The 20,720-nt window shown below is 48.7% G+C and overlaps 2 protein-coding genes across 3 annotated transcripts in view; both read right to left on the bottom strand.

Annotated features, from left to right (window-relative positions):
* The window catches only part of nin (ninein (GSK3B interacting protein)), an 85,133-nt gene that overhangs the window by 61,418 nt on the left and 2,995 nt on the right, over positions 1-20,720 (bottom strand). The window lies entirely within an intron of this gene.
* LOC139553112 (ice-structuring glycoprotein-like) lies at positions 1,793-18,946 on the bottom strand. The gene is made up of 3 exons (XM_071365067.1): positions 18,424-18,946; positions 2,055-4,531; positions 1,793-1,831 (listed from the first exon to the last, which is right to left on the bottom strand). Exons 1-3 carry the CDS (start codon positions 18,944-18,946, stop codon positions 1,793-1,795), a joined length of 3,039 nt encoding a protein of 1,012 aa, XP_071221168.1.

Genomic DNA, 20,720 nt, shown 5'->3' with positions numbered 1-20,720 from the left:
CATCATGGTCTGGGGCGGTGTGTCACAGCATCATCGGACTGAGCTTGTTGTCATTGCAGGCAATCTCAACTCTGTGCATTACAGGGAAGACATCTTCCTCCCTCATGTGGTACCCTTCCTGCAGGCTCATCCTGACATGACCCTCCAGCATGACAACGCCACCAGCCATACTGCTCATTCGGTGGATTTCCTGCAAGACAGGAATGTCAGTGTTCTGCCATGGCCAGCGAAGAGCCCGGATCTCAATCCCATTGAGCACGTCTGGGACCTGTTGTATCGGAGGGTGAGGGCTAGGGCCATTCCCCCCAGAAATGTCTGGGAACTTACAGGTGCCTTGGTGGAAGAGTGGAGTAACATCTCACAGGAAGAACTGGCAAATCTGGTGCAGTCCATGAGGAGGAGATGCACTGCAGTACTTAATGCAGCTGGTGGCCACACCAGATACTGACTGTTACTTTTGATTTTGACGCCCCCCCCCCCCCCCCCCCTTTTGTTAAGGGAAACATTATTCCATTTCTGTTAGCCACATGTCTGTGGAACTTGTTCAGTTTATGTCTCAGTTGTTGAATCTTGTTATGTTCATACAAATATTTACACATGTTAAGTTTTCTGAAAATAAACACAGTTGACAGTGAGAGGACATTTCCTTTTTGCTGAGTTTATATATATATATATATATATATATATATATATATATATATATATATATATATATATATATATATAGAGAGAGAGATAGAGAACCACATAATAATAACATACTCCATAGCACAGCACCCTGGACACACAGGCAGAGACAGGGTTAGGACAGACAGCACCCTGGACACACAGGCAGAGACAGGGTTAGGACAGACAGCACCCTGGACACACAGGCAGAGACAGGGTTAGGACAGACAGCACCCTGGACACACAGGCAGAGACAGGGTTAGGACAGACAGCACCCTGCCGTAGGGACACACAGACACAGGCAGAGACAGGGTTAGGACAGACAGCACCCTGCCGTAGGGACACACAGACACAGGCAGAGACAGGGTTAGGACAGACAGCACCCTGCCGTAGGGACACACAGACACAGGCAGAGATAGGGTTAGTGTAGTTATTTCATAGAACAATACCCTGCCCTGGGGACAGACAGATTGGTAAAGACAGGGTTAACAGCACCCTGCCCTGGAAACACAGGTAGCTACTATGATTATCCAGGGCACCTGTGGAATATATATACACACACACACACACCACACACACACACACACACACACACACACACACACACACACACACACACACACACACACACACACACACACACACACACACACACACACACACACACACACACACACAGAGTACCAGCCAAAAGTTTGGACACATCTACTCATTCAAGGGTTTTTCTTTATTTTTACTATTTTCTACATTGTAGAATAATAGTGAAGACATCAAAACTATGAAATAACACATATGGAATCAAGGCAAAGGGTGGCTACTTTGAAGAATCTCAAATATAAATATATTTAGATTTGTTTAACACTTTTTTGGTTACTACATGATTCCATATGTGTTATTTCATAGTTTTGATGTCTTCACTATTATTCTACAATGTAGAAAATAGTAAAAATACAGAAAAACACCCTTGAATGAGTAGGTGTGTCCAAACGTTTGACTGGTACTGTATATATATATATATTCACCCTAAAAAACCTAGCCAAGAGAATAACGAGCTCACATTCCAATACCAGTTGACAGCGAGACACTTACGATGAGGGTGGAAACATCCATAGGTTGAACAGCCCTATCAGCCTCCACCCAGCACTGGGAGGCTGATCAACTGTCGCTACACACCAAGAGTCATTACGTGGTCGAGTGGCAAGGCTTTCACCTAATCCAATCAGCCTTACCGGATGATGAGACAATCAGGCGTGCCACCCCAAATGACACCCTAATCCCTATTTAGCTCACTATCTTTCAGGGCTCTGGTCAAAAGTAGTGCACAATATATTGGGAATAGGGTGCCATTTGGGATACACGCAATATATGGATACAGCCCAGGTGGATACAGCCCATAGACTTATACAGCCATAGCAGGGGCCTGGCTTGGCTGTGGCACAGTAACTTCCAGCTGGCTTGGCTGTGGCACAATGACTTCCAGCTGGCTTGGCCGTGGCACAGTGACTTCCAGCTGGCTTGGCCGTGGTACAGTGACTTCCAACTGGCTTGGCCGTGGTACAGTGACTTCCAACTGGCTTGGCTGTGGCACAATGACTTCCAGCTGGCTTGGCCGTGGCACAGTGACTTCCAGCTGGCTTGGCCGTGGTACAGTGACTTCCAACTGGCTTGGCCGTGGCAAAGTGACTTCCAACTGGCTTGGCCGTGGTACAGTGACTTCCAACTGGCTTGGCCGTGGCAAAGTGACTTCCAGCTGGCTTGGCCGTGGCACAGTGACTTCCAACTGGCTTGGCCTTGGCACAGTGACTTCCAGCTGGCTTGGCCGTGGCAAAGTGACTTCCAACTGGCTTGGCCGTGGCACAGTGACTTCCAGCTGGCTTGGCCGTGGCAAAGTGACTTCCAACTGGCTTGGCCTTGGCACAGTGACTTCCAGCTGGCTTGGCCGTGGCAAAGTGACTTCCAACTGGCTTGGCAGTGGCACAGTGACTTCCAACTGGCTTGGCCGTGGTACAGTGACTTCCAGCTGGCTTGGCCGTGGCACAGTAACTTCCAGCTGGCTTGGCCGTGGCAAAGTGACTTCCAACTGGCTTGGCCGTGGCACAGTGACTTCCAGCTGGCTTGGCCGTGGCACAGTGACTTCCAACTGGCTTGGCCGTGGCAAAGTGACTTCCAACTGGCTTGGCCGTGGCACAGTGACTTCCAGCTGGCTTGGCTGTGGGACAATGACTTCCAGCTGGCTTGGCCGTGGCACAGTGACTTCCAGCTGGCTTGGCTGTGGCACAATGACTTCCAACTGGCTTGGCTGTGGCACAGTGACTTCCAGCTGGCTTGGCTGTGGCACAATGACTTCCAACTGGCTTGGCCGTGGCACAGTGACTTCCAGCTGGCTTGGCAGTGGCACAGTGACTTCCAGCTGGCTTGGCCGTGGCAAAGTGACTTCCAGCTGGCTTGGCCGTGGCACGGGGACTTCCAGCTGGCTTGGCAGTGGCGAAGTGACTTCCAGCTGGCTTGGCTGTGGCACGGGGACTTCCAGCTGGCTTGGCAGTGGCGAAGTGACTTCCAGCTGGCTTGGCCGTGGTACAGTAACTTCCAGCTGGCTTGGCAGTGGCACAGGGACTTCCAGCTGGCTTGGCCGTGGCACAGTGACTTCCAGCTGGCTTGGCCGTGGTACAGTGACTTCCAGCTGGCTTGGCCGTGGCACAGTGACTTCCAGCTGGCTTGGCCGTGGTACAGTGACTTCCAGCTGGCTTGGCCGTGGTACAGTGACTTCCAACTGGCTTGGCCGTGGCAAAGTGACTTCCAGCTGGCTTGGCTGTGGCACAATGACTTCCAGCTGGCTTGGCCGTGGCAAAGTGACTTCCAGCTGGCTTGGCAGTGGCAAAATGACTTCCAGCTGGCTTGGCTGTGGCAAAGTGACTTCCAGCTGGCTTGGCCGTGGCACGGGGACTTCCAGCTGGCTTGGCAGTGGCGAAGTGACTTCCAGCTGGCTTGGCTGTGGCAAAGTGACTTCCAGCTGGCTTGGCCGTGGTACAGTAACTTCCAGCTGGCTTGGCAGTGGCACAGGGACTTCCAGCTGGCTTGGCCGTGGCACAGTGACTTCCAGCTGGCTTGGCCGTGGCAGTGACTTCCAGCTGGCTTGGCAGTGGCACAGGGACTTCCAGCTGGCTTGGCCGTGGCACAGTGACTTCCAGCTGGCTTGGCCGTGGCAGTGACTTCCAGCTGGCTTGGCCTTGGCACAGTGACTTCCAGCTGGCTTGGCCGTGGCAGTGACTTCCAGCTGGCTTGGCCGTGGCACAGTGACTTCCAGCTGGCTTGGCTGTGGCACAGTGACTTCCAGCTGGCTTGGCCGTGGCACAGTGACTTCCAGCTGGCTTGGCCGTGGTACAGTGACTTCCAGCTGGCTTGGCTGTGGTACAGTGACTTCCAGCTGGCTTGGCCGTGGTACAGTGACTTCCAGCTGGCTTGGCTGTGGTACAGTGACTTCCAGCTGGCTTGGCCGTGGTACAGTGACTTCCAGCTGGCTTGGCTGTGGTACAGTGACTTCCAGCTGGCTTGGCTGTGGTACAGTGACTTCCAGCTGGCTTGGCCGTGGCACAGTGACTTCCAGCTGGCTTGGCTGTGGCACAGTGACTTCCAGCTGGCTTGGCTGTGGCACAGTAACTTCCAGCTGGCTTGGCCGTGGCAAAGTGACTTCCAGCTGGCTTGGCCTTGGCACAGTGACTTCCAGCTGGCTTGGCCGTGGCACAGTGACTTCCAGCTGGCTTGGCCGTGGCACAGTGACTTCCAGCTGGCTTGGCCGAGACAAAGTGAGTTCCAGCTGGCTTGGCCGTGGCACAGTGACTTCCAGCTGGGCTACGACACTGGGATGCTTCATGACACAATGAGATGCCATAAGAATGAAGCATTACCTTTGACACATGATGGGATGCAGTTTGATGCAGTTTGAGGAACTAACTTAGTTTACAGAATACATTTGATGTGTATCTGCATAGAACTAAAAGTTTATATGGAAGATAAACCTCACAACATATAAAATCATTGCTATTGTGCTCAGAGGTGGAAGCGAGAATATTGAGTAAATCTGCCAAAAATAAATACAAGCTTGAAGAGGAATGGGGGTGACACCCATACCATACTAACTATTCAACCAGTGATTTAGTCAGTGCATATAGACGGGTTAGCTGACAACATCATGAAAACGATGCGACCGCTTCAAATGGAGAAGAAATCTGCATGTTGTTGTGATTCTGGATGGCCAGATACAATGTAGACCATCCAATCATTACCCCATTAACGAGCTCCAAGTTACTTAGGCCTTGTTGTGATTCTGGATGGCCAGATACAATGTAGACCATCCAATCATTACCCCATTAATGAGCTCCAAGTTACTTAGGCCTTGTTGTGATTCTGGATGGCCAGATACAATGTAGACCATCCAATCATTACCCCCATTAACGAGCTCCAAGTTACTTAGGCCTTGTTGTGATTCTGGATGGCCAGATACAATGTAGACCATCCAATCATTACCCCATTAATGAGCTCCAAGTTACTTAGGCCTTGTTGTGATTCTGGATGGCCAGATACAATGTAGACCATCCAATCATTACCCCATTAATGAGCTCCAAGTTACTTAGGCCTTGTTGTGATTCTGGATGGCCAGATACAATGTAGACCATCCAATCATTACCCCATTAATGAGCTCCAAGTTACTTAGGCCTTGTTGTGATTCTGGATGGCCAGATACAATGTAGACCATCCAATCATTACCCCATTAATGAGCTCCAAGTTACTTAGGCCTTGTTGTGATTCTGGATGGCCAGATACAATGTAGACCATCCAATCATTACCCCATTAATGAGCTCCAAGTTACTTAGGCCTTGTTGTGATTCTGGATGGCCAGATACAATGTAGACCATCCAATCATTACCCCATTAATGAGCTCCAAGTTACTTAGGCCTTGTTGTGATTCTGGATGGCCAGATACAATGTAGACCATCCAATCATTACCCCATTAATGAGCTCCAAGTTACTTAGGCCTTGTTGTGATTCTGGATGGCCAGATACAATGTAGACCATTCAATCATTACCCCATTAATGAGCTCCAAGTTACTTAGGCCTTGTTGTGATTCTGGATGGCCAGATACAATGTAGACCAAGCATTACCCCATTAACGAGCTCCAAGTTACTTAGGCCTTGTTGTGATTCTGGATGGCCAGATACAATGTAGACCATCCAATCATTACCCCATTAACGAGCTCCAAGTTACTTAGGCCTTGTGATTCTGGATGGCCAGATACAATGTAGACCATCCAATCATTACCCCATTAATGAGCTCCAAGTTACTTAGGCCTTGTTGTGATTCTGGATGGCCAGATACAATGTAGACCATCCAATCATTACCCCATTAATGAGCTCCAAGTTACTTAGGCCTTGTTGTGATTCTGGATGGCCAGATACAATGTAGACCATCCAATCATTACCCCATTAACGAGCTCCAAGTTACTTAGGCCTTGTGATTCTGGATGGCCAGATACAATGTAGACCATCCAATCATTACCCCATTAATGAGCTCCAAGTTACTTAGGCCTTGTTGTGATTCTGGATGGCCAGATACAATGTAGACCATCCAATCATTACCCCATTAATGAGCTCCAAGTTACTTAGGCCTTGTTGTGATTCTGGATGGCCAGATACAATGTAGACCATCCAATCATTACCCCATTAATGAGCTCCAAGTTACTTAGGCCTTGTTGTGATTCTGGATGGCCAGATACAATGTAGACCATCCAATCATTACCCCATTAATGAGCTCCAAGTTACTTAGGCCTTGTTGTGATTCTGGATGGCCAGATACAATGTAGACCATCCAATCATTACCCCATTAATGAGCTCCAAGTTACTTAGGCCTTGTGATTCTGGCCAGACAGCTACCAACAATAGCAAGAAGCTGTCATGTGGGGAATCTTCGGCGGCTCGTTTCAGCTAGTTTCATTTTGTTCTTGATACCATGTCTTATTTTGACTGATGTCATGTCTATGCTAATATTCCCAAAAATTCACTAGCTAGCTAACCAACAACTGCAACGATGTATTTGAGTGATCATTGTGCACATTTATTGTTAAACATTTATTAAATAAACATTGTTTGACGAAATATAGGTTACATGTTGTCAACAATCTAAGCCAACCTTCTCTGTTTTGCCCCATAGTTGCGAACGCTTGGGTTTTGTTGCTAGACAACCAACCCGTCTATGGCAGAAAAGTAGAGGAGAGGGGGAAGGGTGGAGAATGGTAGAGCACCAAGTAGACCTTGTTAATTGTTAATTGAGTTACAACCAAGATTATGCATATACTGACAAGATACATGTCTCTCGGCCCTAACAATGGGAGTCTTTGTCCACAAAAGCGGCACGGCGGGCAGTCTAGTTCCCGCCTATCCTTTATTTGAATTGGTGAATACATCTCATTAATGTAATCCTTTTTTGAATATTCGATGAGGGTCGTTGATGTCAACCCGCCTGTATTCGCTGGAGAGAGATGCTATGCTACTAGCCTCATGCCATGAATATGGATAGCCATCTGGAGATACAGTGGGGAGAACAAGTATTTGATACACTGCCGATTTTGCAGGTTTTCCTACTTACAAAGCATGTAGAGGTCTGTAATATTTATCATAGGTACACTTCAACTGTGAGAGACGGAATCTAAAACAAAAATCCAGAAAATCACATTGTATGATTTTTAAGTAATTAATTTGCATTTTATTGCATGACATAAGTATTTGATACATCAGAAAAGCAGAACTTAATATTTGGTACAGAAACCTTTGTTTGCAATTACAGAGATCATACGTTTCCTGGAGTTCTTGACCAGGTTTGCACACACTGCAGCAGGGATTTTGTCCCACTCCTCCATACAGACCTTCTCCAGATCCTTCAGGTTTCGGGGCTGTCGCTGGGCAATACGGACTTTCAGCGCCCTCCAAAGATTTTCTATTGGGTTCAGGTCTGGAGACTGGCTAGGCCACTCCAGGACCTTGAGATGCTTCTTACGGAGCCACTCCTTAGTTTCCCTGGCTGTGTGTTTCGGGTCGTTGTCATGCTGGAAGACCCAGCCACGACCCATCTTCAATGCTCTTACTGAGGGAAGGAGGTTGTTGGCCAAGATCTCGCGATACATGGCCCCATCCATCCTCCCCTCAATACGGTGCAGTCGTCCTGTCCCCTTTGCAGAAAAGCATCCCCAAAGAATGATGTTTCCACCTCCATGCTTCACGGTTGGGATGGTGTTCTTGGGGTTGTACTCATCCTTCTTCTTCCTCCAAACACGTCGAGTGGACCAAAAAGCTCAATTTTTGTCTCATCAGACCACATGACCTTCTCCCATTCTTCCTCTGGATCATCCAGATGGTCATTGGCAAACTTCAGACGGGCCTGGACATGCCCTGGCTTGAGCAGGGGGACCTTGCGTGCGCTGCAGTATTTTAATCCATGACGGCATAGTGTGTTACTAATGGTTTTCTTTGAGACTGTGGTCCCAGCTCTCTTCAGGTCATTGACCAGGTCCTGCCGTGTAGTTCTGGGCTGATCCCTCACCTTCCTCATGATCATTGATGCCCCACGAGGTGAGATCTTGCATGGAGCCCCAGACCGAGGATGATTGACAGTCATCTTGAACTTCTTCCATTTTCTAATAATTGCGCCAGCAGTTGTTGCCTTCTCACCAAGCTGCTTGCCTATTGTCCTGTAGCCCATCCCAGCCTTGTGCAGGTCTACAATTTTATCCCTGATGTCCTTACACAGCTCTCTGGTCTTGGCCATTGTGGAGAGGTTGGAGTCTGTTTGATTGAGTGTGTGGACAGGTGTCTTTTATACAGGTAACGAGTTCAAACAGGTGCAGTTAATACAGGTAATGAGTGGAGAACAGGAGGGCTTCTTAAAGAAAAACTAACAGGTCTGTGAGAGCCGGAATTCTTACTGGTTGGAAGGTGATCAAATACTTATGTCTTGCAATAAAATGCAAATTAATTACTTAAAAATCATACAATGTGATTTTCTGGATTTTTGTTTTAGATTCCGTCTCTCACAGTTGAAGTGTACCTATGATAAACATTACAGACCTCTACATGCTTTGTAAGTAGGAAAACCTGCAAAATCGGCAGTGTATCAAATACTTGTTCTCCCCACTGTATATAGTGTGTTTTTCTCTATATTGCCGGAATGTCACGTGTCCTACTTATATCAGTACACTAACAACTTAAGCATTACAAAACGTCTATTCGATCAAATAAACCTCACGTAGCAAATAAACATTACAAATAAATTTTTTGTTGTTGACCAAATTCGACACCCTTTCTTGGACCTCCGTATAAAAACTCAGTGCTTGGTGTGTGAAATAACAAAAAATCTCCACCGGCTGGAGGGAGACATATTTTCTGCTGAGTTGGGTCTCTTCCTCTCTGATGACAACAAAGACTTCTGCTAGCAACACGCTAGCAACACGCTAGCAACACGCTAGCAACACGCTTGCCCCGACCACTTGAGGATCTGTCTTTTTCAAACCTCTATTTCCTGTGTTTGAGAGGTGAAAAATCCACGTGTCACTTAAATCTCGCAGGACTGATTGATTTCATTTTACTTCTGCAACTCTTTCATACTCCGGTATTTTTCCCCCCGTTGTCGGAAAATGACCTGTCAAACACACCCCGGTAATGGCTGAAATGGGCTGAATGGAATACGTTGGCTTTCTATAAGAACGCTGAAGCTTTGTCTGGGATTTAACGCGCCCTCTCGACACAAATTGGCCGTCATTGTAAATAAGAATTATGCAATAGAACATGACAACAACAGTAATTAATGAGGCAGTCTAGACAACGCAGGTGAGTGCAGGTAGGGTGGAGAGAGCAGGTGAGTGCAGGTAGGGTAGACAGAGAAGGTGAGTACAGGTAGGGTAGACAGAGCAGGTGAGTACAGGTAGGGTAGACAGAGCAGGTGAGTGTAGGTAGGGTAGACAGAGCAGGTGAGTGCAGGTAGGGTTAGACAGAGCAGGTGAGTGCAGGCAGGGTAGACAGAGCAGGTGAGTACAGGTAGGGTGGACAGAGCAGGTGAGTGCAGGTAGGGTAGACAGAGCAGGTGAGTGCAGGTAGGGTGGACAGAGCAGGTGAGTGCAGGTAGGGTGGACAGAGCAGGTGAGTGCAGGCAGGGTAGACAGAGCAGGTGAGTACAGGTAGGGTGGACAGAGCAGGTGAGTGCAGGTAGGGTAGACAGAGCAGGTGAGTGCAGGTAGGGTGGACAGAGCAGGTGAGTGCAGGTAGGGTAGACAGAGCAGGTGAGTGCAGGTAGGGTGGACAGAGCAGGTGAGTGCAGGTAGGGTAGACACTAGACAGAGCAGGTGAGTGCAGGTAAGGTAGACAGAGCAGGTCAGTGCAGGTAGGGTAGACAGAGCAGGTGAGTGCAGGTAGGGTGGACAGAGCAGGTGAGTGCAGGTAGGGTAGACAGAGCAGGTGAGTGCAGGTAGGGTAGACAGAGCAGGTGAGTGCAGGTAGGGTAGACAGAGCAGGTGAGTGTAGGTAGGGTAGACAGAGCAGGTGAGTGCAGGTAGGGTAGACAGAGCAGGTGAGTACAGGTAGGGTAAACAGAGCAGGTGAGTGCAGGTAGGGTAGACAGAGCAGGTGAGTGCAGGTAGGGTAGACAGAGCAGGTGAGTACAGGTAGGGTGGACAGAGCAGGTGAGTGCAGGTAGGGTAGACAGAGAAGGTGAGTGCAGGTAGGGTAGACAGAGCAGGTGAGTGCAGGTAGGGTAGACAGAGCAGGTGAGTGCAGGTAGGGTAGACAGAGCAGGTGAGTGCAGGTAGGGTAGACAGAGCAGGTGAGTGCAGGTAGGGTAGACAGAGCAGGTGAGTGCAGGTAGGGTAGACAGAGCAGGTGAGTGCAGGTAGGGTAGACAGAGCAGGTGAGTACAGGTAGGGTGGACAGAGCAGGTGAGTGCAGGTAGGGTAGACAGAGCAGGTGAGTACAGGTAGGGTAAACAGAGCAGGTGAGTGCAGGTAGGGTAGACAGAGCAGGTGAGTGCAGGTAGGGTAGACAGAGCAGGTGAGTACAGGTAGGGTAGACAGAGCAGGTGAGTGCAGGTAGGGTAGACAGAGCAGGTGAGTGCAGGTAGGGTGGACAGAGCAGGTGAGTACAGGTAGGGTAAACAGAGCAGGTGAGTGCAGGTAGGGTAGACAGAACAGGTGAGTGCAGGTAGGGTAGACAGAGCAGGTGAGTGCAGGTAGGGTAGACACTAGACAGAGCAGGTGAGTGCAGGTAGGGTAGACAGAGCAGGTGAGGGCAGGTAGGGTAGACACTAGACAGAGCAGGTGAGTGCAGGTAGGGTAGACAGAGCAGGTGAGTGCAGGTAGGGTAGACAGAGCAGGTGAGTGCAGGTAGGGTAGACAGAGCAGGTGAGTGCAGGTAGGGTAGACAGAGCAGGTGAGTGCAGGTAGGGTAGACACTAGACAGAGCAGGTGAGTGCAGGTAGGGTGGACAGAGCAGGTGAGTACAGGTAGGGTGGACAGAGCAGGTGAGTGCAGGTAGGGTAAACAGAGCAGGTGAGTGCAGGTAGGGTGGACAGAGCAGGTGAGTGCAGGTAGGGTAGACAGCGCAGGTGAGTGCAGGTAGGGTAGACAGAGCAGGGGAGTGCAGGTAGGGTAGACAGAGCAGGTGAGTGCAGGTAGGGTGGACAGAGCAGGTGAGTGCAGGTAGGGTAGACAGAGCAGGTGAGTGCAGGTAGGGTGGACAGAGCAGGTGAGTGCAGGTAGGGTGGACAGAGTAGGTGAGTGCAGGCAGGGTAGACAGAGCAGGTGAGTACAGGTAGGGTGGACAGAGCAGGTGAGTGCAGGTAGGGTAGACAGAGCAGGTGAGTGCAGGTAGGGTGGACAGAGCAGGTGAGTGCAGGTAGGGTAGACAGAGCAGGTGAGTGCAGGTAGGGTGGACAGAGCAGGTGAGTGCAGGTAGGGTAGACACTAGACAGAGCAGGTCAGTGCAGGTAGGGTAGACAGAGCAGGTGAGTGCAGGTAGGGTGGACAGAGCAGGTGAGTGCAGGTAGGGTAGACAGAGCAGGTGAGTGCAGGTAGGGTAGACAGAGCAGGTGAGTGCAGGTAGGGTAGACAGAGCAGGTGAGTGTAGGTAGGGTAGACAGAGCAGGTGAGTGCAGGTAGGGTAGACAGAGCAGGTGAGTACAGGTAGGGTAAACAGAGCAGGTGAGTGCAGGTAGGGTAGACAGAGCAGGTGAGTGCAGGTAGGGTAGACAGAGCAGGTGAGTACAGGTAGGGTGGACAGAGCAGGTGAGTGCAGGTAGGGTAGACAGAGAAGGTGAGTGCAGGTAGGGTAGACAGAGCAGGTGAGTGCAGGTAGGGTAGACAGAGCAGGTGAGTGCAGGTAGGGTAGACAGAGCAGGTGAGTGCAGGTAGGGTAGACAGAGCAGGTGAGTGCAGGTAGGGTAAACAGAGCAGGTGAGTGCAGGTAGGGTAGACAGAGCAGGTGAGTGCAGGTAGGGTAGACAGAGCAGGTGAGTGCAGGTAGGGTAGACAGAGCAGGTGAGTGCAGGTAGGGTAGACACTAGACAGAGCAGGTGAGTGCAGGTAGGGTGGACAGAGCAGGTGAGTACAGGTAGGGTGGACAGAGCAGGTGAGTGCAGGTAGGGTAAACAGAGCAGGTGAGTGCAGGTAGGGTGGACAGAGCAGGTGAGTGCAGGTAGGGTAGACAGCGCAGGTGAGTGCAGGTAGGGTAGACAGAGCAGGGGAGTGCAGGTAGGGTAGACAGAGCAGGTGAGTGCAGGTAGGGTGGACAGAGCAGGTGAGTGCAGGTAGGGTGGACAGAGCAGGTGAGTGCAGGTAGGGTAGACAGAGCAGGTGAGTGCAGGTAGGGTGGACAGAGCAGGTGAGTGCAGGTAGGGTAGACAACGCAGGTGAGTGCAGGTAGGGTAGACAGAGCAGGTGAGTGCAGGTAGGGTGGACAGAGCAGGTGAGTGCAGGTAGGGTTAGACAGAGCAGGTGAGTGCAGGCAGGGTAGACAGAGCAGGTGAGTACAGGTAGGGTGGACAGAGCAGGTGAGTGCAGGTAGGGTAGACAGAGCAGGTGAGTGCAGGTAGGGTGGACAGAGCAGGTGAGTGCAGGTAGGGTGGACAGAGTAGGTGAGTGCAGGCAGGGTAGACAGAGCAGGTGAGTACAGGTAGGGTGGACAGAGCAGGTGAGTGCAGGTAGGGTAGACAGAGCAGGTGAGTGCAGGTAGGGTGGACAGAGCAGGTGAGTGCAGGTAGGGTAGACAGAGCAGGTGAGTGCAGGTAGGGTGGACAGAGCAGGTGAGTGCAGGTAGGGTAGACACTAGACAGAGCAGGTGAGTGCAGGTAGGGTAGACAGAGCAGGTCAGTGCAGGTAGGGTAGACAGAGCAGGTGAGTGCAGGTAGGGTGGACAGAGCAGGTGAGTGCAGGTAGGGTAGACAGAGCAGGTGAGTGCAGGTAGGGTAGACAGAGCAGGTGAGTGCAGGTAGGGTGGACAGAGCAGGTGAGTGTAGGTAGGGTAGACAGAGCAGGTGAGTGCAGGTAGGGTAGACAGAGCAGGTGAGTACAGGTAGGGTAAACAGAGCAGGTGAGTGCAGGTAGGGTAGACAGAGCAGGTGAGTGCAGGTAGGGTGGACAGAGCAGGTGAGTACAGGTAGGGTGGACAGAGCAGGTGAGTGCAGGTAGGGTAGACAGAGAAGGTGAGTGCAGGTAGGGTAGACAGAGCAGGTGAGTGCAGGTAGGGTAGACAGAGCAGGTGAGTGCGGGTAGGGTAGACAGAGCAGGTGAGTGCAGGTAGGGTAGACAGAGCAGGTGAGTGCAGGTAGGGTAAACAGAGCAGGTGAGTGCAGGTAGGGTAGACAGAGCAGGTGAGTGCAGGTAGGGTAGACAGAGCAGGTGAGTACAGGTAGGGTGGACAGAGCAGGTGAGTGCAGGTAGGGTAGACAGAGCAGGTGAGTACAGGTAGGGTAAACAGAGCAGGTGAGTGCAGGTAGGGTATACAGAGCAGGTGAGTGCAGGTAGGGTAGACAGAGCAGGTGAGTACAGGTAGGGTAGACAGAGCAGGTGAGTGCAGGTAGGGTAGACAGAGCAGGTGAGTGCAGGTAGGGTGGACAGAGCAGGTGAGTACAGGTAGGGTAAACAGAGCAGGTGAGTGCAGGTAGGGTAGACAGAACAGGTGAGTGCAGGTAGGGTAGACAGAGCAGGTGAGTGCAGGTAGGGTAGACACTAGACAGAGCAGGTGAGTGCAGGTAGGGTAGACAGAGCAGGTGAGGGCAGGTAGGGTAGACACTAGACAGAGCAGGTGAGTGCAGGTAGGGTAGACAGAGCAGGTGAGTGCAGGTAGGGTAGACAGAGCAGGTGAGTGCAGGTAGGGTAGACAGAGCAGGTGAGTGCAGGTAGGGTAGACAGAGCAGGTGAGTGCAGGTAGGGTAGACACTAGACAGAGCAGGTGAGTGCAGGTAGGGTGGACAGAGCAGGTGAGTACAGGTAGGGTGGACAGAGCAGGTGAGTGCAGGTAGGGTAAACAGAGCAGGTGAGTGCAGGTAGGGTAGACAGAGCAGGTGAGTGCAGGTAGGGTAGACAACGCAGGTGAGTGCAGGTAGGGTAGACAGAGCAGGTGAGTGCAGGTAGGGTGGACAGAGCAGGTGAGTGCAGGTAGGGTTAGACAGAGCAGGTGAGTGCAGGCAGGGTAGACAGAGCAGGTGAGTACAGGTAGGGTGGACAGAGCAGGTGAGTGCAGGTAGGGTAGACAGAGCAGGTGAGTGCAGGTAGGGTGGACAGAGCAGGTGAGTGCAGGTAGGGTGGACAGAGCAGGTGAGTGCAGGCAGGGTAGACAGAGCAGGTGAGTACAGGTAGGGTGGACAGAGCAGGTGAGTGCAGGTAGGGTAGACAGAGCAGGTGAGTGCAGGTAGGGTGGACAGAGCAGGTGAGTGCAGGTAGGGTAGACAGAGCAGGTGAGTGCAGGTAGGGTGGACAGAGCAGGTGAGTGCAGGTAGGGTAGACACTAGACAGAGCAGGTGAGTGCAGGTAGGGTAGACAGAGCAGGTCAGTGCAGGTAGGGTAGACAGAGCAGGTGAGTGCAGGTAGGGTGGACAGAGCAGGTGAGTGCAGGTAGGGTAGACAGAGCAGGTGAGTGCAGGTAGGGTAGACAGAGCAGGTGAGTGCAGGTAGGGTAGACACTAGACAGAGCAGGTGAGTGCAGGTAGGGTGGACAGAGCAGGTGAGTGCAGGTAGGGTAGACAGAGAAGGTGAGTACAGGTAGGGTAAACAGAGCAGGTGAGTGCAGGTAGGGTATACAGAGCAGGTGAGTGCAGGTAGGGTAGACAGAGCAGGTGAGTACAGGTAGGGTAGACAGAGCAGGTGAGTGCAGGTAGGGTAGACAGAGCAGGTGAGTGCAGGTAGGGTGGACAGAGCAGGTGAGTACAGGTAGGGTAAACAGAGCAGGTGAGTGCAGGTAGGGTAGACAGAACAGGTGAGTGCAGGTAGGGTAGACAGAGCAGGTGAGTGCAGGTAGGGTAGACACTAGACAGAGCAGGTGAGTGCAGGTAGGGTAGACAGAGCAGGTGAGGGCAGGTAGGGTAGACACTAGACAGAGCAGGTGAGTGCAGGTAGGGTAGACAGAGCAGGTGAGTGCAGGTAGGGTAGACAGAGCAGGTGAGTGCAGGTAGGGTAGACAGAGCAGGTGAGTGCAGGTAGGGTAGACAGAGCAGGTGAGTGCAGGTAGGGTAGACACTAGACAGAGCAGGTGAGTGCAGGTAGGGTGGACAGAGCAGGTGAGTGCAGGTAGGGTAAACAGAGCAGGTGAGTGCAGGTAGGGTAAACAGAGCAGGTGAGTGCAGGTAGGGTAGACAGAGCAGGTGAGTGCAGGTAGGGTAGACAGAGCAGGGGAGTGCAGGTAGGGTAGACAGAGCAGGTCAGTGCAGGTAGGGTGGACAGAGCAGGTGAGTGCAGGTAGGGTGGACAGAGCAGGTGAGTGCAGGTAGGGTAGACAGAGCAGGTGAGTGCAGGTAGGGTGGACAGAGCAGGTGAGTGCAGGTAGGGTAGACAACGCAGGTGAGTGCAGGTAGGGTAGACAGAGCAGGTGAGTGCAGGTAGGGTGGACAGAGCAGGTGAGTGCAGGTAGGGTGGACAACGCAGGTGAGTGCAGGTAGGGTAGACAGAGCAGGTGAGTGCAGGTAGGGTGGACAGAGCAGGTGAGTGCAGGTAGAGTGGACAGAGCAGGTGAGTGCAGGTAGGGTAGACAGAGCAGGTGAGTACAGGCAGGGTAGACAGGGTAGGGTAGACAGAGCAGGTGAGTGCAGGTAGGGTAGACAGTGCAGGTGAGTGCAGGTAGGGTAGACAGAGCAGGTGAGTGTAGGTAGGGTAGACAGAGCGGGTGAGTGCAGGTAGGGTAGACAGTGCAGGTGAGTACAGGTAGGGTAGACAGAGCAGGTGAGTGCAGGTAGGGTAGACAGGGTAGGGTAGACAGAGCAGGTGAGTGCAGGTAGGGTAGACAGAGCAGGTGAGTGCAGGTAGGGTAGACAGAGCAAGTGTTTGGTGGTTGTAGACAGAGCAAGTGTTTGGTGGTTGTAGCCCTGTTCCACCCATTTATGTTAATTTACTCATATATGCATAGTCTTTATTTTAACAGATTTGAAAAAATATATATCTGATAAAATAACAACGTACATTGTACGATTTTAAAAACCAATACATATATATATATAAAAAAAAAAGTAAAATATATTTTTAAAATGTATTAAACAATTGAATACCCACCAAAACCCCCAGGTAAATGTTATGTGCAATTATTTCAGTCAATATCTGATGGATTAATCCATCCATTGTTGCATCTACAGTTGAAGTCGGAAGTTTACATACAGTTTAGCCAAATACATTTAAACTCAGTTTTTCACAATTCCTGACATTTAAAAATTCCCTGTCTTAGTTCAGTTAGGTTCACCACTTTATTTTAAGAATGTGAAATGTCAGAATAATAGTAGAGAGAATTATTTCTTTCAGCTTTTATTTCTTTCATCACATTCCCAGTGGGTCAGAAGTTTACATACACTCAATTAGTATTTGGTAACATTGGCTTTAAATTGTTTAACTTGGGTCAAATGTTTTGGGTAGCCTTCTACAAGCTTCCCACAATAAGTTGGGTGACAGAGCTGGTGTAACTGAGTCAGGTTTGTAGGCCTCCTTGCTCGCACATGCTTTTTCAGTTCTGCCCACAAATTTTCTAAAGGATTGAGGTCAGGGCTTTGTGATGGCCACTCAAATACCTTGACTTTGTTGTCCTTAAGCCATTTTGCCACAGCTTTGGAAGTATGCTTGGGGTCATTGTCCATTTGGAAGACCCATTTGCGACCAAGCTTTAACTTCCTGACTGATGTCTTGAGATATTGCTTCAATATATCAACATAATTTTCCTACCTCATGATGCCATCTATTTTGTGAAGTGCACCAGTCCCTCCTGCAACAAAGCACCCCCACAACATGATGCTGCCACCCCCGTGGTTCACGGCTAGGATGGTGTTCTTCGGCTTGCAAGGCTCCCCCTTTTTTCTCCAAACATAACAATGGTCATTATGGCCAAACAGTTCTATTTTTGTTTCATCAGACCAGAGGACATTTCTCCAAAAAGTATGATCTTTGTCCCCATGTGCAGTTGCAAACCGTAGTCTGACTTTTTATGGCAGTTTTGGAACAGTGGCTTCTTCCTTGTTGATATAGGACTCGTTTTACTGTGGATATAAATACTTTTGTACCTGTTTCCTCCAGCATCTTCACTAGGTCCTTTGCTGTTGTTCTGGGATTGATTTGCACTTTTCGCACCAAAGTACGTTCATCTCCAGGAGACAGAACGCGTCTCCTTCCTGAGCGGTATGACGGCTGCGTGGTCCCATGGTGTTTATACTTGCGTACTATTGTTTGTACTGATGAACGTGGTACCTTCAGGCGTTTGGAAATTGCTCCCAAGGATGAACCAGACTTGTGGAGGTCTACATTTCTTTTTTGAGGTCTTGGATAATTTCTTTTGATTTTCCCATGGTGTCAAGCAAAGAGGCACTGAGTTTGAAGGTAGGCCTTGAAATATATCCAGAGGTACACCTCAAATTGACTCAAATGATGTCAATTAGCCTATCAGAAGCTGCTATAGCCATGACATCATTTTCTGGAATTTTTCAAGCTGTTTAAAGGCACAGTCAACTTAGTTTATGTAAACTTCTGACCCACTGGAATTGTGATACAGGTAATTATAAGTGAAATAATCTCTGTAAACAATTGTTGAAAAAATTACTTGTGTCATGCATAAAGTAGATGATCTAACCGACTTGCCAAAACTATAGTTTGTTAACAAGAAATTTGTGGAGTGGTTGAAAAACAAGTCTTAATGACTCCAACCTAAGTGTATGTAAACTTCCGACTTCAACTGTATTAGAATTGTTTTAACAATTTCGATGACTTTCGCTACTTGTGCTAACGGCTAGTGACAAGATCAACAACAGAGACTCGTTGGGGATTCGAGAGAGACACGGTCAGACTGTCCCTGGCTCGTTGGGGGATAAGTCACTTTGGATAAAAACGTCTGCTAAATAGCATGATTTTATATTATCTAAAATAATACTATGCATAAAACTCTTTAAAGTCTTTAAAATGAGACAGAAACACTTCTACAGTACCTCAACGGGATCCTGGTGTAGACTGGAGAGGGCTAAAGGCTCCACTAATCTGTCTTTACGTAGCCAGTTACAGACAGAGGAGTTGAGAGACTGCAGGTAAGGGTCACGCAGGGCCATGTTCGGGGAAGGATAGACAGAGGAGTTGAGAGACTGCAGGTTAGGGTCACGCAGGGCCATGTTCGGGGAAGGATAGACAGAGGGGTTGAGAGACTGCAGGTAAGGGTCACGCAGGGCCATGTTCGGGGAAGGATAGACAGAGGGGTTGAGAGACTGCAGGGCCATGTTCGGGGAAGGATAGACAGAGGAGTTGAGAGAGGGCAGGTAAGGGTCACGCAGGGCCATGTTCGGGGAAGGATAGACAGAGGAGTTGAGAGAGGGCAGGTAAGGGTCACGCAGGGCCATGTTCGGGGAAGGATAGACAGAGGAGTTGAGAGAGGGCAGGTTAGGGTCACGCAGGGCCATGTTCGGGGAAGGATAGACAGAGGGGTTGAGAGAGGGCAGGTAAGGGTCACTCAGGGCCATGTTCGGGGAAGGATAGACAGAGGGGTTGAGAGAGGGCAGGTTAGGGTCACGCAGGGCCATGTTCGGGGAAGGATAGACAGAGACAAAACCAACTCTTTATGACATAACTGACCGGAGCAGCAGCAGCTACGGCTCCACCTGCACTCTGAGGGAAGTCGCCATGGATACTTCCCAAATGGCTCCCTATTCCCTATATAGTGCACTACTTTAGACCAGAGCCCTATTCCCTATATCGTGCACTACTTTTAAGCAGGGCCCAAAGGGTATATACATTGTATAACATAAACTGGAAATAGGTAACCTGGCTACTGGTTAAGTGAGGTTAGAGGGATTTAATTACATTTCCTTGGACTATTATACTTTACTGACCTCCAATTGTCTGCATAGTGTACCAATTATTAACCTAACCATAGTATACCCATTATTAACCTAACCATAGTATACCCATTATTAACCTAACCATAGTATACCCATTATTAACCTAACCATAGTATACCCATTATTAACCTAACCATAGTATACCCATTATTAACCTTTATTATACCCATTATTAACCTAACCATAGTATACCCATTATTAACCTAACCATAGTATACCCATTATTAACCTAACCATAGTATACCCATTATTAACCTTTATTATACCCATTATTAACCTAACCATAGTATACCCATTATTAACCTTTATTATACCAATTATTAACCTAACCATAGTATACCCATTATTAACCTTTATTATACCCATTATTAACCTAACCATAGTATACCCATTACTAACCTTTATTATACCCATTATTAACCTAACCATAGTGTACCCATTATTAACCTAACCATAGTATACACATTATTAACCTAACCATAGTATACCCATTATTAACCTAACCATAGTGTACCCATTATTAACCTAACCATAGTGTGCCCATTATTAACCTTTATTATACCCATTATTAACCTAACCATAGTATACCCATTATTAACCTAACCATAGTATACCCATTATTAACCTTTATTATACCCATTATTAACCTAACCATAGTATACCCATTATTAACCTTTATTATACCCATTATTAACCTAACCATAGTATACACATTATTAACCTAACCATAGTATACCCATTATTAACCTAACCATAGTGTACCCATTATTAACCTAACCATAGTGTGCCCATTATTAACCTTTATTATACCTATTATTAACCTAACCATAGTATACCCATTATTAACCTTTATTATACCCATTATTAACCTAACCATAGTATACCCATTATTAACCTAACCATAGTGTACCAATAATTTACCTTTATTATACCCATTATTAACCTAACCATAGTGTACCCATTATTAACCTAATCATAGTATACCCATTATTAACCTAACCATAGTATACCCATTATTAACCTAACCATAGTATACCCATTATTAACCTTTATTATACCCATTATTAACCTAACCATAGTATACCCATTATTAACCTAACCATAGTATACCCATTATTAACCATAGTATACCCATTATTAACCTAACCATAGTATACCCATTATTAACCTAACCATAGTATACCCATTATTAACCTAACCATAGTATACCCATTATTAACCTAACCATAGTATACCCATTATTAACCTAACCATAGTGTACTCATTATTAACCTAACTATAGTATACCCATTATTAACCTAACCATAGTATACCCATTATTAACCTTTATTATACCCATTATGAACCTAACCATAGTGTACCCATTATGAACCTAACCATAGTATACCCATTATTAACCTAACCATAGTATACCCATTATTAACCTAACCATAGTATACCCATTATTAACCTAACC

This window comes from Salvelinus alpinus, chromosome 25, assembly GCF_045679555.1.
Source record: "Salvelinus alpinus chromosome 25, SLU_Salpinus.1, whole genome shotgun sequence".
Lineage (NCBI taxonomy): Eukaryota > Metazoa > Chordata > Actinopteri > Salmoniformes > Salmonidae > Salvelinus > Salvelinus alpinus.
This window is presented reverse-complemented; position numbering and strand designations above follow the sequence as displayed.

What these genes read in the sequence shown, in the direction of transcription:
- LOC139553112 (XM_071365067.1), bottom strand. Translation starts at nt 18,946, where the DNA reads ATGGCCCTGCGTGACCCTAACCTGCCCTCTCTCAACCCCTCTGTCTAT. An exon ending in CTCTGTCTGTAACTGGCTAC is followed by an intron (nt 4,532 to 18,423) that starts GTAAAGACAGAT and finishes TGTGTCATGAAG; the next exon opens with CATCCCAGTGTCGTAGCCCA. An exon ending in GCTGTATAAGTCTATGGGCT is followed by an intron (nt 1,832 to 2,054) that starts GTATCCACCTGG and finishes CTTGGTGTGTAG; the next exon opens with CGACAGTTGATCAGCCTCCC.